At 38.8% G+C, this 26,687-nt stretch overlaps 2 protein-coding genes across 7 annotated transcripts in view; one reads left to right on the top strand and one right to left on the bottom strand.

Annotated features, from left to right (window-relative positions):
• The window catches only part of FUT8 (fucosyltransferase 8), a 301,772-nt gene that overhangs the window by 233,826 nt on the left and 41,259 nt on the right, over window positions 1-26,687 (top strand). For all 6 annotated transcript variants that reach the window (XM_062181585.1, XM_062181583.1, XM_062181586.1 and 3 more), the window contains one exon: window positions 1,574-1,811. In XM_062181585.1, the coding sequence (XP_062037569.1) occupies window positions 1,574-1,811 (238 nt within the window). The remainder of the gene's footprint in view (window positions 1-1,573; window positions 1,812-26,687) is intronic.
• On the bottom strand, window positions 21,581-22,121 carry LOC133751370 (large ribosomal subunit protein uL23-like). Its single transcript, XM_062181374.1, has one exon. It carries the CDS (start codon window positions 22,119-22,121, stop codon window positions 21,651-21,653), a length of 471 nt encoding a protein of 156 aa, XP_062037358.1. The 3' UTR covers window positions 21,581-21,650.

The following is a 26,687-nucleotide window of genomic DNA, read 5'->3' as shown; positions in this document are numbered from 1 at the left end:
GGAGACCAGGAAGAAGCACCTGGCTCCTGGCTTTGGATTGGCGCAGTGCCAACTGTGGCGGTCATTTGAGGAATGAACCAGCGGAAGGAAAATCTTTCTCTCTGTCTCTCTCTCACTGTCTGTAACTCTACCTGTCCAAAAAAAAGAAAGAAAGAACTTGAATCTTTCTCTTTAAAAAAAAAAAAAAAAGCCTGCTGTGGCACCCTTGAAAGCGAAAGGTTACTGTATTGAATTTTCCCTTCTTATTTTTCCTTCAGAAGCGTTTTATAGCCTCACCATTTTAGCTTTTGTTTCTGGGGCTTCACTTAATAGAACCCATGACATCCTTGGAAAATAGTTTTGATTTGGGATTTGAGGACTGTTTTATTCAAAGCTCATATAAATCGATAACTTGTTACCTTACCTCTTGTTATATTTAAGAAAAGATTCTATTCCTAGAAGCACTCAGTCTCTCTTCTCTTATAGGCAAATAGTTTGGAAATTTCTCGGACTAAAGAATCCTTGTCAAGACAGATTGTTCTATAAGTAACTAAGACACCTAAGGATATATAGTAACAGTATATACAAATTAGCACATAACAAACTTTAAAATGGAAAAAAAGGAGTTTTATGTATTTGCTAACCTTCTACTAACTGTTTTTGGCCAAGTATACGATTAGGAAAATGAATCTTCTAATTAAGAATAGGCATGACAATTGCAGGTCAAGGCAAGTAAAGAAAGAAAATCTCTGTGACTGGTATTTTGTAGTTGATTGAATTCAGATCTCAATCACTTTTAGTTTATAATTTTTAAAAAAGTAGGTTTTTTTGGTAACATGTAGAACTCTGAAGGTAGATGAAATTAATAGATAAATTACAGGGTTTTTTTGATTATTTGAGTCACATCATGAAAGTAATTTCAGATTGTTGGAATAAATGGACTGTTTTACTTGTCTCATAAAGATCTCAGTGTTGGCAACTTTGTGCAGAGGTAATCAGATTTTGTGTGTCCTGAGTGATAGCAGTGAATGACTTTTTTGTGATGTAATTGCTTAATTTCACATTTGTTGGTGGTATTTCTAACTTTATTGTTCTTCCATTGCCACTGCTTTCTAAATATGCACATAACATTTTCATTGGATTCTTTGAAATTCAATCCTTTAGTCTGGGTTCTTTGCAATAAGAAGACACATACTAGATCAGTTCTAGCTTGTTAAATTATTTATTTATTTATGTATTTATTTTTGAAAGAGACAGAGGGAGTTATCATCTACTGATTTACTCTGCAGATGTCTGCAGAAGCAGAGATCGGGCCAGGAACTCAATCCAAGTCTCCCATATGTGTGGCAAGGACTCATCTACTTGAACGATTGCATGCTGACTCCCAGGATGTGCGTTAGCAGGAATCTGGGGTCAGGATTCAAAGTATTGCATTGAACCCTGGCGCTCCAGTATGGAGTATGGATATCCCCTAAAGAGCTTTAACTGCTACACTAAGTTTTCACCCCTATTATATGATGATTATATGCTTATCACCCACAAAGAAATGTTGACCCCTCTGTATACCTTATCTTCATCTTTTTCTCCCTGGCAGAATCCCAAGGACTGCAGCAAAGCCAAGAAGCTTGTATGTAATATCAACAAAGGCTGTGGCTATGGCTGCCAACTCCATCATGTGGTCTACTGCTTCATGATTGCATATGGCACCCAACGAACACTCATCTTAGAGTCTCAGAATTGGCGCTATGCCACCGGTGGATGGGAGACTGTGTTTAGACCTGTAAGTGAGACATGTACAGACAGATCTGGCATCTCCACAGGACACTGGTCAGGTAAGGAGCCTGTGTGGTATGTCAGATCTCTGGGTTGACCACTGTGTAATCCAGTTACCAGATTTCTAGGTAGCATTTTATGGATCAGAGTCAGGTTTTTCTCTGGATCCATAAATGCTATACATTATCCAGAGAAAATCTGAAACAACAGTGTTCCATTTTAAAAGTATTTAATGATCTATTTCAATTCTAATGTTCATTTTTATCTGGGTTTTAGCGACATCACTTGGGTTTTCAAAGTGGTGATGATGATGATACAGGCCTTTCACTTTTTAGCCTCCTTTCGTGCTGTTGAACTCATTTGGTCATCAGAATTATCACATAAACTAAACCAGTGGTTCTCCAATGTTCCCATGCATGAGAATTACATGGAAAACTTTTTTTTTTATTTTTTGCAATTTATTATTATTATTTTTTTTGACAGGCAGAGTGGATAGTGAGAGAGAGAGACAGAGAGAAAGGTCTTCCTTTTTGCCGTTGGTTCACCCTCCAATGGCAGCTGCGGCTGGTGCATCGTGCTGATCCGAAGCCAGGAGCCAGGTACTTCTCCTGGTCTCCCATGCGGGTGCAGGGCCCAAGCACTTGGGCCATCCTCCACTGCCTTCCCGGGCCATAGCAGAGAGCTGGCCTGGAAGAGGGGCAATCGGGATAGAATCTGGCGCCCCAACTGGGACTAGAACCCGGTGTGCCGGCGCCGCAAGGCAGAGGATTAGCGTGTTAAGCCATGGCACCGGCCACATGGAAAACTTTTTAAAACACCAGTTTATGATTTAGAAGATAGGAGGTAGGCTCTCATAATTTGCATTTCTGATAAAATTCCCAGGTCTAGGGACTACACTTTGAAAACCACTGAAGTAGATTGTGCAGGTTACTTTATTTTTATTTTATATTTCAAGATAATAAAGCTTAATTTGCTTATATGATTTTATTTTATTCAAAATCATTTGATGAAGAATTACATGACTTAAGATACTGTGCCAAGTGTCAGAAGGGCACTTTGAATAAGAAATTTCCCTTCTCTCCAAGGAAGTAGTGATAGAGGAACTAGAATATAGTATTTCATACTACTACTGTGGTGCTCTTCCTTCTGCATTGATAGTTGAACTATTTTGGTTAACATCCTGCCTGTATCATTTTGAATTCTTAAGGAAGTTACTTAACCTAGGCCTTAATTTCCTTATCAATACAATTAGGAGTAATAAGTTATTTACCTCATTGAATTGTTGAGAAGATTGAATGAAATAAAACATGTAATACACTTTGTACAGTACCTAATATATGAGCTTTAGTAAAACTGCTAGCTACCAGTAATAGCTTTTCTTCATTGAGCAAAATGTATGAGTGCCTACACCACGGCAAATGCGGAGCCAAGTGGTTAGGATAAATGCTAAGTGAGACAGTACACCGTCTCTGCATTCATCTTGTGGAAAACCAAACACTTTTCAAAAGCTGAGGCATTTCAGTTACTATTATTTGTCATGGGACTGAGCACTCTTTTGTAAGTTGCAACACTACATGTAGAGTAAGGAGGTATGGCATTGATAAAATGGCAGGGCTTCAATTCCTTTGTTTATTTTTCTTCCTTTGGAAAAAAAATTTGTAATAACCTGACTGCTCACAAAAGTGTTAAGTAATTAGGTAATTTCTATAACATATTTAGAGTTGCTTTATAAGTGGTTCTATATTGATTGAAATTATTGTCTTGTAATTTGATTTTTGTCTTCTATAATGGTGATTGAAATGCCATGTGAACATATTTTTTTTGTAATTCATTTCATATTTTCAAGTGAACCTTACCCTAGAACTTAGGTGATCTTTAGTTTTATGGTTGCATCTCTTACTTATTTGGCCTGTAGTTTAAAGCTAATGCCAACACACTAGTTATAAAATGATAGGGAGACTATCAATTTGTCGATCAGGAGAAGCAATTCTGTCTGGTTCACTATGGCTAACTTTTTTTTCATTTCTTTAATTCAGTTTAAACTTCTTTGATTGCAGAAATGGATAGCCAGAGCAAGACAGGTTCCTATGTTTCATTGTTTCTAGGAAGAGAGAACTTTTTGGGTGATAGGCAGTTAATAGAAAAGTGAAGTCGGCTTCATTAGACTTATCAGACTTAGTATACATAGAGGTTGGCCCTTACTATATGCTATAAGTAATTACTTGGTTTGTTTGATTTTTAATACTTCCTGTACATTATGGAGTCAGTAGTGGCAACCAACCACTACAGGGATTGAAGGATTTTTAAAATGGCTTGAATTTCCTAATTTCTTAATATTCCAATTAAACAGTATGTAGGAATCATCTTTCTTTTATTCTTCTGGAACCTAAGGCCTAATACAAGCTAAGTGATTTATCCAGGGCCATAGAGCTTACAAACGACAGAACTCTGGTTAACACGTGTACTTCTGTCTACTTAGACTGTCCTTCCCAACAAATGCGTGCTGAACTACTTTACCTAGAAGAATAATGATTAGAGGGATAGAAATTGCCTGGAACATCTAAGAACTACATAAAATAATATATCTATCCTGCTTCCTTGTCCTATCGTGTAGATTTTTCCAAACTTTCCAGATAACTTCCAGTTTTGAATAATTATCAATCAACTGAATGAGCAATTAAAATATATTGTGATAATATGATATGGGTAAGTTGAGAGTACTCTGAAGCGGGTCTCTAACACTTACTTGGGCTCTTTTGGAAGAAGTGATTTTTTAAAATGTTTCTTTTCATCTACTTGGAAGGCAGAATGACAGAAAGAGATCTCGATCTTCCATTTGCTGTTTCACTCCCCAGATGCCCACGATAGCCAGGACATGGCCAGGCTGAAGCCAGGAATCCAGAGCCCCATGCAGATCTCCCATGTGAGTGTCAGGGGTCCAAACAGTTGAGGCATCATCTGCTGCCTCTTGGTGTGTTTTAGCAGGAAGTTAGATCAGGAGCAGATTAGCTGGGCCTCTGACAAACACTCCAGTATAGGGGATGCTTAACCTACTGTACCACAATGCCTGTCCTATTAGGTGTGAGCAAGAGAAAGCCAGGTAGTGATGTAATGGAAGAATTTTGTCAGCGAGAAAAACAAGTGAAGAGAGGCAAGGGAGTGTGGAGCCTTTAGGAGAACTAGAAGTATTTCATTGTAATGTCTGAATATTAAGAGATTAGCTGCTGTTTTAAGAGCAAGTGTCATAGGCTTTCTGTCTTGATGGTTGTGTGATTTTCTTCTTATCAATACTGACATGTATTAATACAAGAATCAAGGATCTTTGTTTTTTTGGTTCAGAGTGGGCAAAATTATAGAAACCAAACTGCTTCCAGCTGCCTCTTCATGCTATTCAGAAAGCATTAAACTCTTGAAACCAGTATCTTACTCAGAAGAAAAAATTCCTGATAATGTGCCTGGAAAAGAAGCAGATGATGGCTCAAGTACTTAAGCCTCTGCCATCCACATGGGATCTAGAAGAAGTTACTGGCTCCTGGCTTCCTCTCTCCCTCCTCCCCTTTCTCTCTCTCTCTCTCTCTCTCTCTCTCTTTCTCTCTTTCTCTCTTTCTCAGTGTCATTCTACCTTTCAAATAAATACTTAAAACAATAACTATTCTGGGGTCGTTGTTGTGGCATAGTCAGTAAATTGCTGCATGTGACACTGGCATTCCATATGGATATTGGTTCATGTCCTGGCTGCTCCATTTCTGATCCAGCCCTCTACTAATGACCTGGGAAGGCAACGGAAGATGGCCTAAATGCCTGGGCCCCTGCCACCCATGTGGGAGGCCCAGAAGAAGCTCCTGTTAGCATAGGCTAAAGATATGCTTCTATGTAGTATTTTTATAGCAATGCTTTCAGCCTCTGATGATTAGATTAATAAACTTGAAATACATGTGTATAATATTTTAGGTATCTTATGCTGGATTTCTCTGTTTAGATAATGTTACTCAGTACCTACCTCCCTGTCTACCTATTTAGGGTTATAATAACAAGGGAAAATGACTCTGAGCCAGACAAGGTATTAAGAGGATTTTTACATGTAGCTTATTTTCATTGCATGTTTGTCCTCAAAATATAAAACACAAATATGCTATTTGAATATATTATTAGATTATAACGTGAAACAGCAGTGAAAATACTTTTTACTCTGAGATGCAATTTAAGCCTTTGTAAGATATTTGTGAATATAAATATAGTTTTCCCTTTAAAATTATGAAGTAAAATGGAAAAATTAAAAGAGATCTGGAGAGTAAAATTAATTTCTACAGAGTTTCCTGACACTAGAATATATCTGTGTTTAATAAATCTACTATTTAACCGTAGTAAGATTCTGGACCAGTCGTAGAATTCTGACCAGTCTATGCAGCTACTTTAAGCCCCTAGCAGTTTATAGTACTTTTTTTATTCCAGTACACCTGAGATAGAAGACATACTCCTACCTATAGAATTGGCTCACTATAATTAATAATTGTGAAACTGTCGCTGATTGGGGAAGAAGGGATGATACAGAGAGATTTGGTGAGTGAATTGGTACCATATGCACTTGAAAAGCTAGCTATCCCTACTCCACGATTCTTAGAGATTTCTCTGCCTTATTCTGCACTCCTTTGAGAATCTAAACATAAGCAAATATCATTGCTCCAATAACCTCTGTAAAATTTGTTTTCCTATATATAGTCCATAGAAAAGAAGAAAGATCTTTGTTTCAAGAACTTAAAATACCATTTAGAATCTGTGCATGGCTCAGAAGAACTGAAACTGCTTTTCACTATGACATTTCCTTTATCTTCAGCTCTCATTTAAAGAGATATAAAGATGTCAGTGGTATCTGATTTATAGTTAGAGAAACACTGAAATTCTGTCCACAATGTACAGCCTTGATCCTAGTGAGCCTACATTCTTGCACATAACCATAGATGTTTATTTCCATGTTTATCCTAGGTGTGCTTCTCAATTGAGTTTTAGCAAGCCTTGGAAAAATGAATCAGAAGTTTGTAAACTTCTAGGATAGACATGGTACATTTCCTAGACAGTCCATTTGGATTACTGGTAGGTAAGCTAAATCATTTTCAAGCAATAAAGCAACATATATAATATCATAAAACAAAAAGTTGATAAAACATCAAACTTCAACCCATTGATTTAGGCCAGGCTTCATATTCTCAGTAGTATAACTTTACCTCCCTCTGCTATTTGAAGCATTTTGATGGAAAACTTTAAAAAGCACCACTTTGTACCTGATATTTTAAGTGTTTATTGTATCTTGAAGGTGAGATTTCATATGGCAGCAAAAACTATGTCCTCTGGTTTATTCACACAATGTCAGATGTGTAATCAGAGCACATTAAATGCAATAAAAGAAACAAAACCTACCTTTCTCACATCCCCTTACAAATCTCAAAACATTACCCTTCAAGCTACAGGAGGCACTTTCATTAAATTGTAGATTTTGTTTTAGAAAAAAATAATGTATTGCTAAGAATGAATCTTTTTAGGAATATATTTTGCCTTTTTTAGATGTGATTGAGGAAGAAGTAGTATATAACTAGCATCAAATTCACTGTGGAATAGAAATAATTAAATTGGAAAAGTTTTTGAAAAACCCCCTAATGTCTATGTAGAGCCTATCCAAGGTTCCTAAAGTTAGAAATAGAATCTAGGTCCTCTTATTTCCTGCAGGATGTCCATATAACCTTGATAACTCAGAATTATCAGTGTTTGGGGAGAATTGATATAGCTTTAATGTTATAAATGTATTCCTTAAAGATTTTATTTAAATTAAAGTATTACAAACAGGTCATGTTTTAAACACTCTAGTGGAACTATCTAAAGGATTCTCAAAAGTGATTTTCCCCCGAATATTAGCTAGTAGTCTCCTGTTCCCCCTCCCTCCCCTTTTCCTGCCTTTCCTCCTTGCTTCCCTCCCTCCCTCCCGTTCCATGCATCAATCATTTTTAAATGTTTCGATTTTAGTGTTGTCCTCATAAACACCTGTGTGAGTCTTTGAGGCTCAGTCACATTTGACTTTCAATTCAAACATCAAAGTACATAAAAGAAAGAATGCAGTCCTCAGGTAGCATTTTGATAACAGAGTTGATTTGTTTAAAGCATGTAGATCTCATTAAAGTTTAGAGTGATTCTACAAACAAGATAATTGTTGATATACTAAAGAAAGTTGAGAATGCCTCCTATCCCATTTGGGTGATTTCACGTGCTAGACTCTGGATATGATATGAATCTGTAATCTCCTTACCTGTCTTCCTCAGATTTATATACTCTGTAGGCTAATTCTGTAGAATAGGAAATAATACTGGTACAAGATGGCTGGTGGTATTTTACATATCTTTTTTTTTTTTCCCATACAAAAGGAGGATGCTCAGTAAGAAAACTCTATAATGGTTAATATATAAGGTGTTGTTAGAAGTTTATAGATAGATTTTTTTTTAATTTAAACAATAGACTTTCCCCCTCATATATTTTCATTGCCTTTAGTAGTAAATCAAAACAGATTACAGAATCATAAGCAGCCATTGATGGTATATTGGAATCACAATTTTTTCTCCCATTTGGCTTTCCATAATACAGGGAATAAAATTATTCTTGGCAATATTAAAAAGGATTAGAGTTAAGAGTTCCACCTTTTCCTAAAGTGGTACTCTTTTCGGTTCAGTTAAAGTTTAATCTACTAATTTAAGTAGCTATTAAAATTTTTTAAAGATTTATTTATTTGTTTGAAAGGCAGAATTACAGAGAGGCAGAGGCAGAGAGAGAGAGAGAGAGAGAGAGGTCTGCTTCACTCCCCAATTGGCTTTAATGGCTGGAGCTCCACTGCTTCACTCCCCAATTGGCTTTAAAGGCTGGAGCTCCACCAATCTGAAGCCAGGAGCTTCCTCTCGGTCTCCCATGTGGGTGCAGGGGCCCAAGCACTTGGCCCATCTTCTCTTGCATTCCCAGGCCATAGCAGAGAGCTGAATTGGAAGAGGAACAGCCGGAATTCGAACCAGGCCCACATAAGATGCCGGCACTGCAGGCGGCAGCCTTACCTGCTACGCCACAGTGCCGGCTCCAGCTATTAATTTTATACAAGTTATTTTCCCTGGAAGCAATAAGTTATAAATAATAATATAACTCAAATTGATTTTCCTAAAAGATATAAAATACAATTAGGGTTATTATAATTTTTGTTCAAAATTTTTATGTCTAACTTTATGTTTTTAAAAAAAGTATAACTTTTGGCTGGCACCGCAGTTCATTAGGCTAATCCTCCGCCTGCAGTGCCAGCACCCCACGTTCTAGTCCCAGTTGGGGCGCTGGATTCTGTCCCGGTTGCTCCTTTTCCAGTCCAGCTCTCTGCTGTGGCCTGGGAAGGCAGTGGAGGATGGCCCAGGTGCTTGGGCCCTGCACCCACATGGGAGACCAGGAGGAAGCACCTGGCTCCTGGCTTCGGATCGGCACAGTGTACCAGCCCTAGCAGCCATCTGGGGGGTGAACCAACAGAAGGAAGACCTTTCTCTCTGTCTCTGTCTCTCTCTCTCTCTCTAACTCTGCCTTTCAAACAAATATTTTTTTAAAAAAGATCTAAATTTCAAAAAATACTGTATAAATGTAAATAATGGGCACATGTATGTTTATAATTTTTTTAATTATAAAGTTTCTCTTTAGAACTGGATCACTACCATAATAGGGAAATGCTCTAGTTACTCAGTGAAAAGCTTGAGTGGTCCCAGATGCTGTCTATATAAAGATAAAAAGAACCAGTCCCTGCTCTTCAGGAAGTTGCCATTGAGTATGTGAAGACCCATACCTTTAAATGTAAAAATGATAGCGTACTCTGAGAGTCACAGAGAGAGAGAAAGTCCTGTGGGTCCTCAGCAGCTAGGAAAACCTGACTGCAAGAATTAAACACTTCATTGGAAGCACAACTGGGCCTTTACAGAAGGAGGAAAACTATCATCTCTGCAGACGGGTTAGTGCTATTGATTTTGAGGTGGAAAATGTGACTTTGGATAATTTCCCTCAAACTCCTGTTCTATGTAGCTTTTAAGGCTGTTGTGAGAATTCAGACTGATAATATATTTGACACTGCTTTATATAGTCCAGTCACTTGTATGTCATTGTTACCACTTCAGTTTTAAATTACACCCTTGGAAATATTTGAAAAAATACAATAGCCTTATTTTTGTTTATAACAAAATTCTCCTAGAATTAACCATCGTGAAGTCTTATATACTTAATATTATGGAACTTTGCCTTCACATATTTGTGTTGGTTAAAATAATCCTATTAAAAGGCTGTTTTAGGATTTCTATTATTTTTTAAAAAAGATTTATTTTTTATTTTTTTATTTGAAAGGCAGAGTTAGAGAAGGAGAGAGAGCGAGAGAGAGAGAGAGATCTTCTATATGCTGGTTCACTCCCAAGTGGCTGCAACAGCCAGAGCTAGGCCAATCCAAAGCCAGGAGCCAGGAACTTCTTCCAGATCTTCCAGATGGGTGCAGGGGCCCAAGCACTTAGGCCATTTTCTGCTGCTTTCCAAGGTGCATTATCATGGGACTGGATTGGAAGTGAAGCAGCTCTGACATGAACCAGCGTCCATATGGGTTGCCAATGGGGCAGGCAGTGGCTTAATCTATTAGTCCATAGCACCAGCCCCAGGGTTTTTATTCTTAATGTTCTAGTGACACTGAAAATAACTAAGCTGAAAAATATTTATTCATTTGATAGTGTTTTAGGAACTTAACAAGTAATTTTCCTACACAAAAACTCAGTTGTATATGCATATATATTTGTAAATATTTTCAGTATGCATTTACTGAATATTCCTCACTTCAGGGTGAGGTGCCAATCCGAAGCCAGGAGCCAGGAGCTTCTTCCAGGTCTCCCATGTGGGTGCAGGGGCCCAAGGACTTGGGCCATCTTCCACTGCTTTCCCAGGCCATAGCAGAGAGCTGGATGGGAAGTGGACCAGTGCCCATATGAGATGCTGGCAATGCAGGCAGTGGCTTTATCTGCTACACCACAGCGCCGGCCCTGCTACATTTTTTTAAACATTTATTTATACTGAAATCTGAGTGATGTAGGGTGAGGTTGAGGAGAAACACACAGAGGGAGAGAGAGAGAAGACAGATAAAGAGATCTGCTGGTTCACTTTTTAAATGGCTACAACAGCCGTGACTGGGCCAGGTTGCAACTAGGAGCCAGGAACTCCATTCAAGTTTCTCATATGGCTGACAAGGGCCCAAATACTTGTACAGTCACCTGCTGCCTTCCCAGGCACATTAGCAGGAAGCTGGATTGGAAGTGAAGCATTCCAGACTGGAACTGATACTCTGATATGGGATGCTGTACCACAACACCAGACCTGGCATATACTACGTTTTTAAAGGATTGTTTTAGAAAGAAGAGTATGTGACAGAGACATATGTAACCTGCAAAGCAAAAATATCCACTGTTTGGCCCTTTACAAAAAAAGTTTGCCAACCTCATTATAGGTAAAATCTGTGTATTCAAGAAGTTCCCAACCTAAATAGGAAATACAAGCATTTTAATAAATCTGTTTTTTGAAGATTGATTAAATGATTGATTTGAAGACAGAGTGACAGATTGGGAGAGACAGAGAAAGAAACTTCGATCCACTGGTTCACTCCCTGAATGGCCACAGCTGTATGGCTGGGGCTTCTCCAGGTGAAAGCCAGCAGCCTGGACCTTCCTCCAGGTTCCCCACACAGGAGGCAGGGCTGCAAGCACTTCGGCCATCTTCTGCTTCCCCGAGAGCATTATCAGGGAGCTGGGTAGGAAGCTGCAGCCCAAACTCAAACAGGCACTCCAGCATCACAAGGGGCAGCTTAACCCTCTCCACCACACTACCAGCCCTAAGGAGTCTATTCATGAGGCAAAATATGATTGGTGATATTAAAAGATGTAAGAACTCCAAGGGATTAAGACACATAGTTACCACAGCCCGAAAAGTTTGAATTGTATTTGAACTGGTTTTGGAAAAGTAGAATGATTTGAAATCTTAGGTATAGAAACTTGTACACTTGGGATGCTTAACAGATGATAAAAATGCTTATGTGCCTGTGACATCTTGCTAAGAAAATAGATGTGAAAATATCAGAACTCCCAGGCATTCTTTTTTCTTCTCCCTCTAATTTGCTGAATTTCTAGCAGAGAGCATTAAACCACCTGCTTCTCATTGTAGCCTTTACTAAGAAATCAGTTCTGGTAGTTATGTTGCAGAGGTGCAACTGTTTTTTAAGCTGTACAAGTATGAAAATGATAGTGTTTTCATTAATTAAGGCATGCTTTTTATATTTTTAATTAACTGTCTTTGGGCAGAAAAACTGAAAACCAATGTTTGCAACTTTTGCAGTGTCTTATTTGTAGCAGTTCAGCTTATAATTTTACAACACATCTGCAGTTATTTGGGGGAAACAGTGCAACCAGGCTTTTGAAGAATATGGCAAAAGTAATTAACACAGACTTACATATTAGGGATTCTTGTAAATTTATTTTTATTGACACATCATAATTCTGTATTTTATGGCATACATGTGTTATATTAAAATACAACTATACAGTGTCTTATAATGAGATCAGGATAACTGGCGTATTCATCACCTCAAATATTTATTTCCTCGTGTTGGGAACATTCAAAACATTTTGAAATTACAGTTATTGTCAATCATAGTACCTACTGTGTTAGGTAATGCATTAGAAGTTATCCCTCCTATCTAGCTACACGGTGTACCTGTTAACTGTTCTTTGTTTAACCCCACCCTATCTGTTCAGCTTCTGTTCTATTTTCTACTTCTATGAGATTAAATTATTTAGCTTCCTCATCTGAGAATGTACAGTATTTGTCTTTCTGTGCCTGAACTGTTTCACTTAACATAGTGTTCTCTAGCTTATTCCTTTTGCTCTAAATGACAGAATTTGATTCTTTTTTATGGTTGAATAATGTTCCATTGTGTGCATGTACCATTTTCTTCATCCATTCATGAATTAGTGAACACCTAAGTTGGTTCCATTCTTGTCTGTTGTGAATGGTGCTGCAGAAAACATGGGAGTGCAGATATCTTATCTACGTATACCTTGGATGCTGCAGACCCAGTAGTGGGATTGCTATCTCATACAGTAGTTATTTTCAGTTTTTTGAGGAACCTTTACTGGTTTCCATAATGACATTGCTAATTGACATTTCCATCAGCAGTGTTTAAGAGTTCTTTCGGCCGGTGCCGTGGCTCACTTGGCTAATTATCCGCTTATGGCGCCAGCACCCCGGGGTTCTGGTCCCCGTTGGGGCACCGGATTCTCTCCCGGTTGCTCCTCTTCCAGGCTAGCTCTCTGCTGTGGCCCGGGAAGGCAGTGGAAGATGGCTAAAGTGCTTGGGCCCTGCACCTGCATGGGAGACCAGGAGGAAGCACCTGGCTCCTGGCTTCGGATTGGTGCAGTGTGCTGGCCGCAGCAGCCATTTGGGGGGTGAACCAACGGAAAAAGGAAGACTTTCTCTCTGTCTCTCTCTCTCTCTCTCACTGTCTCACTCTGCTTATCAAAAAAAAAAAAAAGAGTTCTCCTTTCTTTGCATCTTTGCCAGCATTTTATTTTATTTTTTTGTCTTTTTAACGCTAGGCATTATAACTGAGGCAAGATGGTATCTCATTGTGATTTTGATTTGTAATTCCCTGATGGTTAGTGATGTTGAGCAGTTTTTCCTATACTTGTTGGCCTTTTATATATCTTCTTTTAGGAAATGTTTACTCAGATCATTTGCCCACTTTTTAGTTATATTATTTTGTTCTTTTCTGTTGAGTTTTTAAATTTCCTTATATATTCAAGATATTAATCTCTTATCAGATGAATAACTTACAAATATTTTTCACCCATTCTGTCGATTGTAGATTGTTTCCTTTGCTATATGGAAGGTTTTTAATTTGATGCAATCTCATTTTTTATTTTTTTCTTTTGTTTCCTAGTCTTTTGGGGTCATAAACTAAACATTTTTGCCCATACCAGTATTAAGAAGTGTTTTCCCCTGTGTTTCTTCTGTATTCTCAGAGTTTTAGGTCTTACATTTAAGTCTCTGTTTCCTTTTGAGTTGATTTTTGTAAATGAAGGATAAGGGTCTAATTTCTTTTGAGTTTATATACCCAGTTTTCCCAAAGACATTCACTGAAAATGATTGCTCTTTCTCCAGTGAATGTCCTTAGTTAAGTCTTTGCCGAAAATATATCAGCTGGCAAATGTGGTTTTTGGGTTCTCTGTTCTGTTCCGTTGGTTGTGTGTCTGTTTCTGTACCAGTACCGTGTTGATCTGGTAACACAGGCTTGTAGAGTATGTTTTGCAGTCAGATACTGTGGTGCCTCCAGCCTTGCTCTGTTTGATCATGACTGCTGTGGTCATTGAGGGTCTTTGTGCTTCCATATAAATTGTAAGACTATTTTTTCTATTCCTGTAAAGAATGTCCTTGGTATTTTGATAGGGGTTGCATTGAATCCATAGATCATTTTTCTTAGTATATTAGGAAATATTTTAATTGATTTTAGGAAATGACACAGTATTGACTTTGTTATTATTCAGCCCTTCATGGTAAAGGAGCCAAAGATATAATGAATGTTCCTCTGAAAGATTTACACTTCATAAATTAAGCACACAGGAAAGTATTAAACTGTATGCATTTTTCTGCTAACATAATTTAAAATGACAAATAATAAAGTTTTGGATATTTAAAGGTTTTATTTTTAGAGAAAAAATGATAAATTACTCCATATTGATTGAGAATATTCCAAATGTCAAAAATAAAGGCAGAAGAACATAAAGATTTCCTGGTTTTATAGTTTGTGCAGTTGGCATTCATTGTATGTTACATCTATATTCATGACATTTTAAAAAAACCTTGTAGTAGCTTTAAGTTGTTTCTTTTTCTGAATACCATCAATATTAATATGTAATTATTGAATTAATTCATATGTAAATGGGTAAGTCACTTCCCTGTTTTGCTATGGATGTATAATTTTAATATTCTCATCTGATTCAGTAAAATTTCTTCATCAAGTGTTTCTTTAGCCTGAAAAATATATGCATTTTTGATAAGTTGCAATTATGCTGGGCTCTGTTCATGCAGATAATTTAGTTGGCTTTGATTTTATATTAAAGTGTATATTTTATAGTATTTTTAGCTGTTTGACAAAAACACCAATACATGTTTTACCATAACAAATATAATATGCCATTAAATATTTATCAGTGCATATTTCTCTCTTTTTTATTTTTTATTTTTGACAGGCAGAGTGGACAGTGAGAGAGAGAGAGAGAGAGAGAAAAGGCTTCCTTTGCCATTGGTTCACCCTCCAATGGCCGGCGTGCTGTGAAGGCAGGAGCCAGGTGTTTTTCCTGGTCTCCCGTGGGGTGTAGGGCCCAAGCACTTGGGCCATCCTCCATTGCACTCCCGGGCCATAGCAAAGAGCTGGCCTGGAAGAGGGGCAACCGGGACAGAATCCAGTGCCCCAACCGGGACTAGAACCTGGTGTGCCAGCGCCGCAAGGCGGAGGATTAGCCTGTTGAGCCACGGCACCTGCCCTTCTCTCTGTTTTAATAGTATGATTATTCCATATGATTTAGTGGAAACAGGAGTAGCCACAGCTGCACTAATATAACACATGTGGGGACTGGCTTTGTGGCATAGTGGGTTAAATCTGCGCCTGTGATGTTGGCATCCCACATGGGCACCAGCTTGAGACCTGGATGCTCCACTTCCCATCCAGCTCCCTGCTAATGCACCTGGGAAAACAGCAGAGGATGGCCCAGGTGCTTAGGCCCCTGCACCCATGTGGGAATCTTGGAAGAATCTCTGGGCTTCTGGCTTTGACCTGTCACAGCGCTGGCCATTGCAGCCATTTGGGGAGTGAACCAGCAGATGAAAGACTCCCTCTCCCTCTCCCTCTCCCTCTCTCCCTCTCTCCCTCTCTCCCTCTCTCCCTCTCTCCCTCTCTCCCTCTCTCCCTCTCTCCCTCTCTCCCTCTCTCCCCCTCTCCCCCTCTCCCCCTCTCCCTCTCTCTCCACCTCTCCCCATCTCCCCATCTGTAACTCTGTCTTTCAAAAATATTACAGTAAATCTTTAAAAACCAAAACAAAAAACCACATGTAGCTTTATGTACTTGCCATATCATTTCTTAAAGACTTGCCTTGCAATTCTGTCTCAATGAAATGGATTGCTACAAGTTTTTAGAATATGCTGAAATAGTCTGTGCTGAATGGGCCCGATCTCGGAAGAATGATGCAGAAATAGTTAAAGAAAAGGGGAAGAAAAGAATCATTCTGAGAAGGTTTGTGAATGCAGTCTTTGAGTTGTTGCTAAAAAATTGTCTGGACCCTCTATATCCTGTCATGTCATTCTTTCAAATAAGGGGCAGGGGGGCTAAAGGGTCCACAAAGCTGTAATTTGACAGAATTATCTGATGTTGAGAAGAAACTAGCATTTTAAAGGTATTTTTTTAAGTAAAACATAGTATGTTTTTGTCCAGTTCTGTGTTTACTTAGTTTAATTTAAATAATTCAAAACTATTTTGTATCAGGGAAGAGAAGCTTACAGAAAACCACTGTCCAATTTGTGGACTTTTTTTTTTTTTTTTTGACAGGCAGAGTGGACAGTGAGAGAGAGAGAGAGACAGAGAGAAAGGTCTTCCTTTGCCGTTGGTTCACCCTCTAATGGCCGTCGCGGTAGCGCGCTGCGGCCGGCGCACCGCGCTGTTCCGATGGCAGGAGCCAGGTGCTTCTCCTGGTCTCCCATGGGGTGCAGGACCCAAGGACTTGGGCCATCCTCCACTGCACTCCCTGGCCACAGCAGAGAGCTGGCCTGGAAGAGGGGCAACCAGGACAGGATCGGTGCCCCGATCGGGACTAGAACCCGGTGTGCCGGCGCCGCAAGGCGGAGGATTAGCCTGTTGAGCCACGGCGCCGGCCCCCAATTTGTGGACTTTTAAAGGCTCTTTCTCTTTTCATCCTCTTCTTTCTGTTTAGAAAGAAATAAAGAGAAGATAAGAGCTCAGACTTTGTTTTTAACTCATCATTTTATAATCTCTTGTCAATGAAAAGTGAGACAATGCATTTTTTTCTTTCTGATACTCAATCTTCCAGTTCAAAAAGAGGTTTGGACCTGGTTTCCTTGGCAGCACTGAATGGAAGAATTTGCTTCTTTTCACTGACCATTATCATTGAACAATAAGAACAATGCAGTCAACTTTCTCCTAAATTAAGAAATGTTAACCCTAGATAATTTAAGGTGGTAAATATTTAAAAAGTTATTTTTTCTTCACTTTGGATAGAGCTATTATAGCTTAATCGCAGGGTCCAGAAATAATGAGCAGAAGCCACAGCCCACCATGTAGAAACAGCTCCAGAAATGGAGAGCTTTTGTGTTATTGTTGTATGATGGTACACAGCTGTAACCACCAGGGAGCTTGCCCTTTTTGTCAGCTGGCTTTATTTAGCATTTTAAGCAATTGCGTGCTGTTTGCCTCTGGTGCCTGGCATCCTTCAATTAAAATTTTAAATACATTCTTAGCATCCTTTAACACAAAGAAAGCTCACTTATGCAATCCCAAATCTCCTGAGATACCTGTTCTTGAGTTTTTTAAATAATAAGTTTAGTATGAAATACTCATAAATCTTTGTGTCCTGTCATGCTGGCATGAAAGAAAGCACACGTTGCTAGACTGCACCTGCTGCTGCCAGCTACTCAGGTGGGCTTCATAGTTTCAGTCCATTAATGGATATAAGATATTATTACATCAAAGCCATTCTCATTAAACCATTAATGTTGTTAGAAGAGTTGTTTTCTTTTTTGTTAAGACCAATCTGAACCGTATTTGATTTTTATCAAACAACTGAAAATGTCATCAAATGTACATCAGGAGAGGAACTTGATAATCAGTCTGATTTCTTTTAAACTTTACAAGTCCATAAGTTAGGTAAGAACAAGAAACTGGTATATAAGAAGGCGATTTTTTTGTATCTGTTTACTATGAAAGATAGTGAACTTTGGAAAAGCTATATTTCTGCTTAAATTATAGCCATTATATCAATATTGACTAAAAGATTCTTAATTATGAACTTAAAAACATCAAGAAGGAGAAATTAAGTTCATCCAAGCAGAACAAGTTTCTTCCCAGGTTTAGGAGTCTCAGGTAACCTCTGACTCATGCTTTATTTAATGTAAGCTGTTTCTCTATGTGCCCTTACAGGTGGACTAACATGGCCCTTGATTTGATAGAATGCCCTTCTTGTGTTTCTGATTTTTGAGCAGTTTAGCCTTTCTTTATTGGTTAGAGGTTTCATAGACTCCTTTCCAGGTCTAGCCCTCTCTTCAGTCAAAGGGAAACCCTTATCTTTTCCTTAATAGTAGTTAGCAGTTACTAGGTTATCATCCTTTTTTAATTGTTAAAGAGCTTTTCTCATTATTTTCCCCAGAAAACAATTCCAAAGGGAGATAGTGTTGTTTTAAATTAATATAGGACAAGAGAAAGAAGTACTAGAGATTATCTTAATGAGACAGCAGTGTCAGAGATCAGAATTTTCTGGATTTGATTTCATCTGGATGATATTCTTCTGTTGATACCAGATTTGTTCATTTGTTTTGGCATAATTATTCTTAAATAAAATGTTTAAATAAAAAGTATTGAACAGCTATTGCTAAAAAACTCAGGAAGTAAAGGGAATGCAAGGAAGATAAAATATTACTTAAATATATGTGTGTATATATTATTTTTGATCATGTTTGAATGCATTTTATTTCTTAGAGCAATTTGGACTTACAGAATTGACAAAAAGTATAGACGGTTCACACATACACATACACACACACACACACACATACACAGGCCACCATGGCCTAGTTCCCCCTGATATTAACATTTGCATTGCTGTGGGGGTTGTTAAATTGATGAGCCAGTATTGATATATTAACTAAAGTCCATATTTCACTTTAGGGTTCATTCTTTGTGTGGTAAAGTTCTCTGATTTTTGCCAAGTGTGTAATATATTCATTATTACATAATCATATGGAGTAGTTTTACTGTATTAAAAATCCACTATGCTCCACCTGTTTGTCCCTCCCCTTCTCACTTCATCTCTGGCAACCACTAATCTTTTTATCTCCATAAATTTGCCTTTTCTGGAATGTCAAATTGTTCAAATCATACACTATGCTCTTTTTCTTCCTCCTCCTCTTTCTTCCTCTCTTCCTCTCTTCCTCCCTCCCTCCCTCCCTTCCTTCCTTTCCTTTCTTTCCTTTCCTTCCTGTTGCTGCATGTTTTTCTATGGCTTGAAAACTTGTTTCTTATTATTGCTGAATTGTATGGATGTATCACATTTTTCTATTCACTTATTGAGTGCTTCCAATTAAGGGCAACTGTGAATATAGCTAATATGCATGTTTTTATGTTGGCCTAAGTTTTCATTTGAGAAGTTCCTAGGAGTGAGATTGTTGGATCAAATAGTAAAGCTATGTTTACCTGCGTAAGAAACTGCTAGCCTTTGGCTGGCGCCGCGGCTCAATAGGCTAATCCTCTGCCTTGCGGCGCCGGCACACTGGGTTCTAGTCCCGGTCGGGGCACCAATCCTGTCCCGGTTGCCCCTCTTCCAGGCCAGCTTTCTGCTGTGGCCAGGGAGTGCAGTGGAGGATGACCCATGTGCTTGGGCCCTGCACCCCATGGGAGACCGGGAGAAGCACCTGGCTCCTGCCATCAGATCAGCGCGGTAGGCCAGCCGCAGCGCGTTGGCCACGGCAGCCATTGGAGGGTGAACCAACGGCAAAAAGGAAGACCTTTCTCTCTGTCCTTCTCTCTCTCACTGTCCACTCTGACTGTCAAAAAAAAAAAAAAGAAAAAAAAGAAAAGAAACTGCTATCCTGTCTTCCAAAATGGCTATCTTGGTCTTCTCAGGCAGCTATAAACAAAATATCATAGCTGGATAGTTTATCAGATGTTCCTGGAGGCTGGAAAGGTTCTAGCAGATTTGATTCTTGGAAAGAGTCATCTTCCTGGCTTATGGTTGATCAGCTTCTAGCTCTATCTTCACATGGTGGAGAACAGAAGCTCTCACGTTCCTTCCCCTTCTTGTAAGGGAATAAAATCCCAAAATGGGGCTCCACTCTCCTGACCTCCTGTAAACTTCATTGTCTCCTGAAGATTCCACCTCTTAATACAAAACTTTAACATACGAATTTAGGGAGAGAGAATGGTAACTCACACAATCAGATCATAACATTGACTGTATAGTTTTACATTCTAATCATCAAGAAGTGAGACTTCCTGTTGTTCTATGTCTTCCCTAGCATTTGGCGTTGTCATGTTTCAGATATTATCTTCTCTAATATGCATATAGTGATATCCTATTTTAATTTTCACTTCACTAATGACATAAAACCTTGAGCATCATTTCTTATGCTTATTTGCCATCTGTATGTCTTCTCTGGTGAGGTGTCTATTAAGATCTGCGCATTTTATAATTGAGTTGTTTGTTTTATTGTTGAGTTTTAAGAGTTTTTCTTTTTATATTTTGGATACTAACCTTTATCAGATACAAGTTTTGAAATTATAGTCTCCCATCTGTGGCTTGCATTTCATTCTCATATTTGTGTCCTTCATAGAGTAGAAGTTTTTAGCTTTAAGGAAGCCCATTGTCTCAGATTTTGTTTTTAAGGGTGATGCCTGCATTTTCTCCTTTATTATCTTCTAGAAGTGTTTTGGTTCTGCATGGTCTATGTTGAGTTAACTTTTGTGAGAGATGTGGGAACTGTGGATAGATCCTGCATCACCACCCCCGTTAACATGAATATCCAGTTGTCCCGGTAATCATTTGTTCAACAGACGATCCTTTCTCCACCACATTGATTTTCTCCTTTGTCAGAGATCTGCTGACTGTGTTTGTCTGGGTTTGTTTCTGGTTTCTGGCATGCCTCCCCTCCTCCAGCTTCTTCAGTTTGACTATGATATTCCCAGGTATAGAATATTTCCTCTGGGAAAGGGGATGGGGATTCTTGAATTTGATAGATTTATGGTTTGCTGTCTGTCATTAATGTTGGGATATTCTCAGACATTCTAATTTCAGTATTTCTTCTCTTCTCTGATATCCCCTTAATTATATGGCCACCTTTTACAATTGTCCCACAGTTCTTAGATATTCTGTTCCACCTTTTTTACATTCTTTTTAATATCCATTCAGTTTTGTGAGTTAATATTGTCACATCCTCAAGTTCACAATTTCTTTCCAATCAACTGATGAGGCCATTAAAGGGATTCTTCATTTCTGTTACAGTGGTTTTGATATTTGGCATTTCCTCTTGATTTTTTCCTTAGCGTTTCATCTCTCAGTTATTTTAAATTCTTACTCTGATTATTCCTAAATCTTTGTCCTATCTGAGTCTAGTTCTAATTGTTCCTTTGTTTCTGGATTGTACTTTTTTTTTCTTTTAACATCCTTTGCAATTATTTTATTGAAAGGCACATATAATACATTAAAAAGATCTGAATGAATAGTCTGCTTATGGGAGAGTTAATGTTGCTCTGGCTAGGAGTCAGGCTGTTTTTCTTTTAGCTGTAACTTTGGTATCAGATATAAAATTTCCTCTAGTGTTCCTCATTTTTGTCTCCTCTGTTGTGTTTAGACTCCTTAAACAGGCAGTTTTTCTACCTGTAATCCCTTGTTTTTGTTCACCAGCCCTGCTGATATGGTAGTGTTTGGGGAAGGAACATTCTGTAGTACTATGATTAAGTTTCAATCTTTGTTTTTTTTTTTTTTTTTTTTTTTTTTTTTTATGGTGGAAAAACATATATTTAGAATTAGCCAGCTGGACTCAGTTCAGATGATCCCAATTTTGTTGGCAACGTCCAGAGCATCATAGTCAGGAGCCAGCCGCACATAGGCCTTCTTCTCTCCGTCAGGTCTGATCAGGGTGTTGACTTTGGCCACATCAATATCATAGAGTTTCTTCACAGCTTGTTTGATCTGGTGCTTGTTGGCCTTGACATCCACAATGAACACCAGGGTGTTGTTGTCTTCTATCTTCTTCATGGCAGACTCCGTGGTCAGGGGGAACTTGATGATGGCATAGTGGTCAAGCTTGTTTCTCCTGGGGGCGCTCTTCCGAGGGTATTTGGGCTGCCGTCGGAGGCGTAGTGTCTTGGGCCGCCAGAAGGTGGGGGACGTGCGGATCTTCTTCTTCTTGTGGCTGTGGACGCCTTTCAGCACTGCCTTCTTGGCCTTTAAGGCCTTTGCTTTGGCTTCAACTTTAGGAGGGGCAGGAGCTTCCTTCTTCGCCTTCGGCGCCATCTTGGTGAAAAGCTGTTTGGTTTAACAGTTATTGATTTATTTGAAAGGCACAAGGAGAGGAAGGGAGGGGCGGAGAGAGAAAAAAAGGGATCTTCCATCTCCTAATTCACTTCCCAAATGCCTGCAACAGCCAGGGCTGGGTCAGGCCAAAGCCAGGAGCCAGAAACTCCAAAAACTCCATCCAGGTCTCCCACCGTGGGTGGCAGGAACCCAAATACTTGGGTCATCATCTGCTGGCTCCCAGGCACATTACTAGAAAGCTGGATGAAGCATGGAGTAGCTGGGATGGCACTTGGACATTGGATGCAGGTGTCTTAACAGCAGCTTAAGCCATTTTGCTACAATGCCTGACCCATGTCTCAATCTGTTAGTGAGCCTGAGTTGAGTATTTCCTTTGTCCCAGATAGGTTAGGCTTTGGTAGAACCCCAGTAGTTAAGTTCTGGTAAACTAGTTTCCCCTAAGGACAAACATTAAGGAGAAAAGATAGGTTTGCTGAGTATACATTGAGTTAATATGTGAAAATTTTCTGGAATTAAAAAAAAAGACATAATTATAGCAGTGTATACACACACATGTATAGAAATAGTCAAACTAAGATTCTTTTTTTTTCTGCTCCACAATATTGCTGTGTGTATTTTGTTATGTTTACAGCATAATGTGTGCCCTGCAGTTTACATAAAGTAAAACTGAAGCAGCTCAAATATTGTCTGACTCCCTCCGTAGCCCAGGCCCCCACCAGAGGGTGGTCAGAGGCCACTTTGAGAAGGACGATGCCGTGCAGTGGTACAGGCCCTTTCAACCTTTCAGGGCCAGTCTGTGCTCATGGTCAGGGTCCCAGGAGGCAGCAAAATACACTCAGCATTCTTCTGTTTACTGAGGTAGGAGGGCAAACATCTGTCAAGACATTTTTCTGTATTTCAGAATGTGATTATAGTTTTTCATTATTTTAGGTCACAGCTACCGAATCATTATTTGAGACACACACACATACAAATTTGTGTTCTATCCAAGTAATGCAGGGACGGCCTTAACCATGCTGGTTCCCAAAATTTCCTTGTTTCTGGTTTATTTAGGAGGAACCCAGAACCAGCCTCCCCAGCTTCCTGTTTGTTTTAATTACTGAGCACACGAAGGATTGATTTTCAGACAACCTCCAGCATAAGGCGATAATAACGATAACAAGGAGCCGATTCTCAGAGGGAGGCGCTGTTTCACTCCCGGGGCGGGGCCACCAAGGGCCCTTTAGTCCTGAGGCCAGCACAGGAGGGCATCCCCCGCCCCCTCCGAGCTCCCTCAGAAGGGTAGGCCGGAAACAGAGCTCCTGCTGGCTGCGTGAAGGAAAGCTACTGTCTGCCTTCCGTGCACGGGTGCTGAGTCCTGCGCATGCACAAGGTCCTCTTTGGCGCCTTTTCCCGGTCTCAACTCTGGGAGGAGAGACAGATGTGTCACTCAGCCAGTCTGCTGCCAAGAAGGACTGTGCCTGGGAGGAAGTTCTGGCTACGATTCTTAGGAGTTTATTTCAGTACCTACTTCAGATTAATGTACAGCATGAACCTTCAAGATTCTGAGTGGAAGGACAGACGTTGTTCTAGATAGAACACATACTTAGCATGGCTTCATGTGGCTCTGTACTTAATGGTAAAAATTAACCATAACTTTTGATACATTATTTATTAAATAAAATACAGATTCTAGAGTGTTCATCACTCTGAAAGATAATTCTTTGGGTCCCCAAAATTAAATTCAACTCCCTGGGAAAGTATATTCCTTCCCCCCTAAGCACATGTGCATTTTCAAACACAACTATGCACTTGCAGACACACATGTCTGTTCATAACACACATGTCTGTTCAGACCCGGGTGTTCACCTGACTCTAGTAAACTATGCTTTAAGCCAGGTTGTGCCAATAGGATTCCCTGCTGTGTGGTGATGGGAACTGATAGTTGACCTCTCCACCTCTGTATTCTAATGGGTTTGGATTCTAACTCAGTCACTGGTCATCCTTAAGTATATTTGCCCTATAACATACATCATTTTAGTAATTAGAAAATCTTTTTAATTATTATAATAAGACCAGATACTCTTATATGAAGGTAAAACTAAATTGTAAAATTATATAGAAAGAAGCAAAGGGATGGTTTCCCATTTTGATAGGATTGTACTTCCTGCTGTTTGCTTCTTAGCACTTCCCTCGTTTTTCTTGAGTAATCCCTTTTTCAATTAGCTAATTTGAGTAGGCTTCTATTCCTTGCAACCAATGATCGTTGACTAACAGTTTTCAAAAATAGATATTGGTTGATATTGGTAAGAGGAAATAACCATGTATAGTTTTGTTCTATGTAATTCTAACTTTAAAATTCCAGTGACCTTTATTTTATAAATTTTATATTCTAATCTAAACAAGTAAGCAGTATCATTTAGGCGTAAGTAATATTCTATCCTTTGTCTTATCCTTTTCTTTTGTTTGCATTTGTGTTATAGCTGCCTCTTAACTGCATACTGGAGAAAAAAAATAATAGTTTGTTAGTACAAAAGATAAATATATCATTACAGCCAAAATGTAACATCATCTCATTATCCTGTATGTGTTACACTCTTCATTGAAACCTCAGAAGGATGTTTTGGGTGATGCCGCTGATTCATTCAGTTCAGTACTCTAACTTAACAATGGTTCTCAATGATTTTGTAGCAGATACAATTGTCACTCATGATGTCAAGATCTGAATTCTCCCCTAACATATTATTTCTGGCTTTTATATTCTCTTGAAATAATTATTTAAGAATTTTACCTGTTCCACAAAACTATGATTTACTTTACTTATTCTTTAGCAATTTCTTTCAAATACCAATGTAAGGTCTCTAATTCTGAGATTATCAGCACATTTTTGAGCACTCATTCTAAATATTTTATGATTTTGTGGGCTTTGAACCTATCCCATTGCAGCTTTTATATTTTCAATGGAACAGAATTATCCTCTCTTCATTTGGAAGATCACCATCTTCTTAATAATAATCAAGGCTGAAATTTGTTTCTGAAAATGCAAAATATTAATGATTATTTTGTGATTCATTTTGGATCATATCATTAATAGTACTTTAATTTTAAAATATTCATGAATGAAATTGAAATTTATTTACTTAACCCTAAATATATTATTTAAGAAACTGAAGATGTAAATATATTCTAAGGACAGAAATATATAAGATTGTGAATATTTTTCTTTAATGTGTAATAATTGGAAGCATCAGCAGAAGTAAACAGGCTCTGTAAAAAGATTAATATGAGTTATTAAGGGGGCTGGAATTGTGACATAGCAGGTTAAGCCTCTGCCTGTAACACTAACATCCCTTATGGGTGCCAGTTGAAGTCCCAGCTGCTCTACTTCCCATCCAGCTCCCTGCTAATGGCATGGGAAAGGCAACAGAACATGGCCCAAGTGCTTAGTACCCTGCACACATGTGGGCGACACAGAAGAGACTCCGGGCTCCTGGCTTCTGCCTGGCCCAGCCTCAGCTGTTCCAGCCATTTGGGGAGTGAACCAGCAGATGGAGGATCCCCCCCCTGCCACTGTGTGTGTGTGTGTGTGTGTAACTCTGTCATTCAAATAAATAAAAAATAAATTTAAGTAAGTTTTATTTAGGGCAGAATATGGGTGACATATGCCCAGGAGACACAAGCTGAACAATTTTCACTGACTCTTGGAAAGTGTTCCAAAGTGGCTAAATTCTGTCCAGAACCTGTGTGTTCCATGACAGTAAATTTTCACTCACCGTTAGACATTGGCTTGGCCCTAAAAGGCAAGGTTTAGATAAGCAGGGACCAAAAGAGTCTGTCTCTGAGAGACTATTGATTAATGCTTTCGGAAGGACATTTCTGGAAATGCATACGTAACGTACAGATAAAGAACAATGGCTTGCTCAAGGTTGATGGCTGAGATGAAACAGTCTATGTGTGCAGCATTCAAGTCAGGCTGAGCTGGTGGATAAGATGGGTGGTTCTGCTGAGACACTGCTCAGACAAGGCTCGGTAGGTGTTGCTCTTGAAGGTTTTGCAGCTCTTTAGGAGCAGTTTGTTCTCAAAGTGTTAAACAGATAATAGGGAGAGTGGTTTACACATTTAGTGAATCTCTTTATGATACCTTGCTTCTAGGTTCTGTTTCAAAGTAGGCGTTTTTTCTTTCTTGGAAAGCTTATTATGTAATTATCAGGAAATAAGGCTGTCACAGGTCAGCTAATTTACAGTTTCTCTTTACAGTCAAATTACAAGGGTATTATTGTATTAAGTTAACCATAAGCTTTAAGATGACTGAAAAGCACTCTAGTCATTTCATATGAATATTTTAATGTGAAGTAAGCTGTCCTTAGCTTTTATTTTTGTTTCTTTGAGAATCTCAGTATGAGCCCAGAATGATAGAATTGAAGTTGTTTTGTTAAGTCATGATTCACATCTACTAGTAGCAACACATGATTATCAGTATTTTAGGTTTATATTCTTTACTTAACATTAAATTCCTACATCTGTATTGAGAGCTAAACCTTATCCAGGGGACCTTCTCTGGAGCCT

The sequence above is a fragment of the Lepus europaeus genome, chromosome 22 (genome assembly GCF_033115175.1).
Source record: "Lepus europaeus isolate LE1 chromosome 22, mLepTim1.pri, whole genome shotgun sequence".
Taxonomy (NCBI): domain Eukaryota; kingdom Metazoa; phylum Chordata; class Mammalia; order Lagomorpha; family Leporidae; genus Lepus; species Lepus europaeus.
Note: the sequence above shows the minus strand (reverse complement) of the source record. Positions and strands in the feature narration are given on the sequence as shown.

Coding starts and splice junctions, on each gene's coding strand:
- LOC133751370 (XM_062181374.1), bottom strand. CDS start 22,121: ATGGCGCCGAAGGCGAAGAAGGAAGCTCCTGCCCCTCCTAAAGTTGAA.